The 2,012-nt window shown below is 35.1% G+C and overlaps 1 protein-coding gene across 1 annotated transcript in view; it reads left to right on the plus strand.

Annotated features, from left to right (window-relative positions):
- LOC126402360 (uncharacterized) overlaps window positions 1–852 on the plus strand; it is a 10,797-nt gene extending 9,945 nt beyond the window's left edge. The window contains exon 7 of the mRNA XM_050064261.1: window positions 829–852. Within this exon, the coding sequence (XP_049920218.1) occupies window positions 829–852 (24 nt within the window). The remainder of the gene's footprint in view (window positions 1–828) is intronic.
- Window positions 853–2,012: the final 1,160 nt, after the last annotated feature.

Raw genomic sequence — 2,012 nt, forward strand, 5'->3', positions numbered from 1 at the left:
ACGAGCTTCTGTTGCTTTGAGGAGGAAATCCTGACGCGATAAATACAGACATTCAGTTCATCGTTAACCAACAGATTTGGAGATAAAACCCTGTGATGACCCCTGTGTCATCTAGGGGTGTGTCTGCTGTGAGAGTTTGTCAGGCCTGTCTCTCCCATGCTGACTTGATTGCAACTCAGTGCACCTGGGCCTGGTGATCCTCCTCTCAGCTCCTGCAACACAACAAAGGAGAACCACAAAGAGTATGGGAGGAGGGTCGTCACAGCCTTCAACAATGTCTTTGTGCAGTATGTAATAAAAAAAAAACTGTCATAGTATAGTATGTCATATAAATGTCAGTGTAGTATGTAATACAAAAAGAAATCATGGTATAGTATGTCACAAAGATGTATTTGTATAGTATGTGGAAAATCCTCAAGCAACCCTCTACGTGTCTCGATGTACCTGTATGGAAAAATCCCCACCTGCTCCTACCTGCCTCCCTCGTCCTCAGTAGGCAGAGCCCAAAGTCTATATGTGGCATCAGCTCACAGGTGCCGATCCTTTTTCTCTGAAGAACAAAGGAGCATGTGGACCAGCCTCATGTTAACTTTGAACTGTTTGAACTGAGTATATGACATGTGAGTTTTCTTTGATTTAAATGCATTTATAGTTACTTTAGAAACATTCTTTATTTGTTATGTGATTAAGTTTCAGTTTTTTCCTGATTTTGAAGGTTTATAGCTGTTCTGTTTGAAGTTGAATTTCCTTTGTTGGATTATTAATTATTCCAAATCAGGAAACATGATGTCTAGTTAAAAACTCTCTATTATTCTCTTCTGTTCTTAGACAAACCAGCTCAAACTGTCTTAGAATAAAGTGTTGATATGGAACCTCCTGCATGTGCTCATCTGTCCTAAATGACACACCACTGAGTTGATAGTCATTGAACCAGAGGATCCCAAATTCCCAAAAAAGTAGTAGTACTATGTTGAAAAAGACTGCTTAAAAAACAGTGATCGTATAGAATAGTATGTAGAAAAAAGGCTAAAAAAGTCATAGCACAGGATGTCAAAAAAGGTGCAAACCAAGGCAAAGTATAGTATGTCGAAACACTGGCTAAAAAAGACAGTATAGTATGTTGAAAAAATGCAAAAAAAGTCAGTATGGTATGTTAAAAAAAAGAATGCAAACAAAATGGAAGTATAGTATGTCTAAAAAAGTCATAGTATAGCATGTTGTCCAAAATTATGGAAAAACGTCATAGTATAGCATGTCGTCCAAAATTATGGAAAAACGTCATAGTATAGCATGTCGTCTAAAATCCTGAAAAAATGTCATAGTATAGCATGTCATCCGAAATTATGAAAAAACATCATAGTATAGCATGTTGTCTGAAATCATGAAAAAACATCATAGTATAGCATGTTGACCGAAATCATGAAAAAACTTGACAGTAAAGCATGTAGTTAAAAATCATGAAAAAAACATGACAATGTTGACTGAAATCATGAAGAAATTTAATAGTATAGCATGTTGTCCAAAATTATGTAAAAACATCATACTATAGTATGTCATCTAAAATCATGAAAAAAAGTCATAGTATAGCATGCTTTCAAAATTCTTGAAAAAATATCACAGTGTAGTATGTCGTCCGAAACCATGAAAAAAACGTCATAGTAAAGCATGTTGACCGAAATCATGAAAAAACATAATACTATAGCATGTTGTCCAAAATTATGGAAAAACGTCATAGTATAGCATGTTGTCCAAAATTATGGAAAAACGTCATAGTATAGCATGTTGACCAAAATCATGAAAAAAACCTCATAGTATAGCATGTCGTCCGCAATAATGAAAAAACATCATAGTATAGCATGTTGACTGAAATCATGAAAAAACGTCATAGTATAGTATGTCATCCGAAATCATGGAAAAACGTCATAGTATAGCATGTCATCCGAAGTTATGGAAAAACGTCATATATAGCATGTCGTCCGAAATCATGAAAAAACGTCATAGTATAGCATGTT

Source organism: Epinephelus moara, chromosome 16 (assembly GCF_006386435.1).
Source record: "Epinephelus moara isolate mb chromosome 16, YSFRI_EMoa_1.0, whole genome shotgun sequence".
In the NCBI taxonomy this organism is placed as follows: domain Eukaryota; kingdom Metazoa; phylum Chordata; class Actinopteri; order Perciformes; family Serranidae; genus Epinephelus; species Epinephelus moara.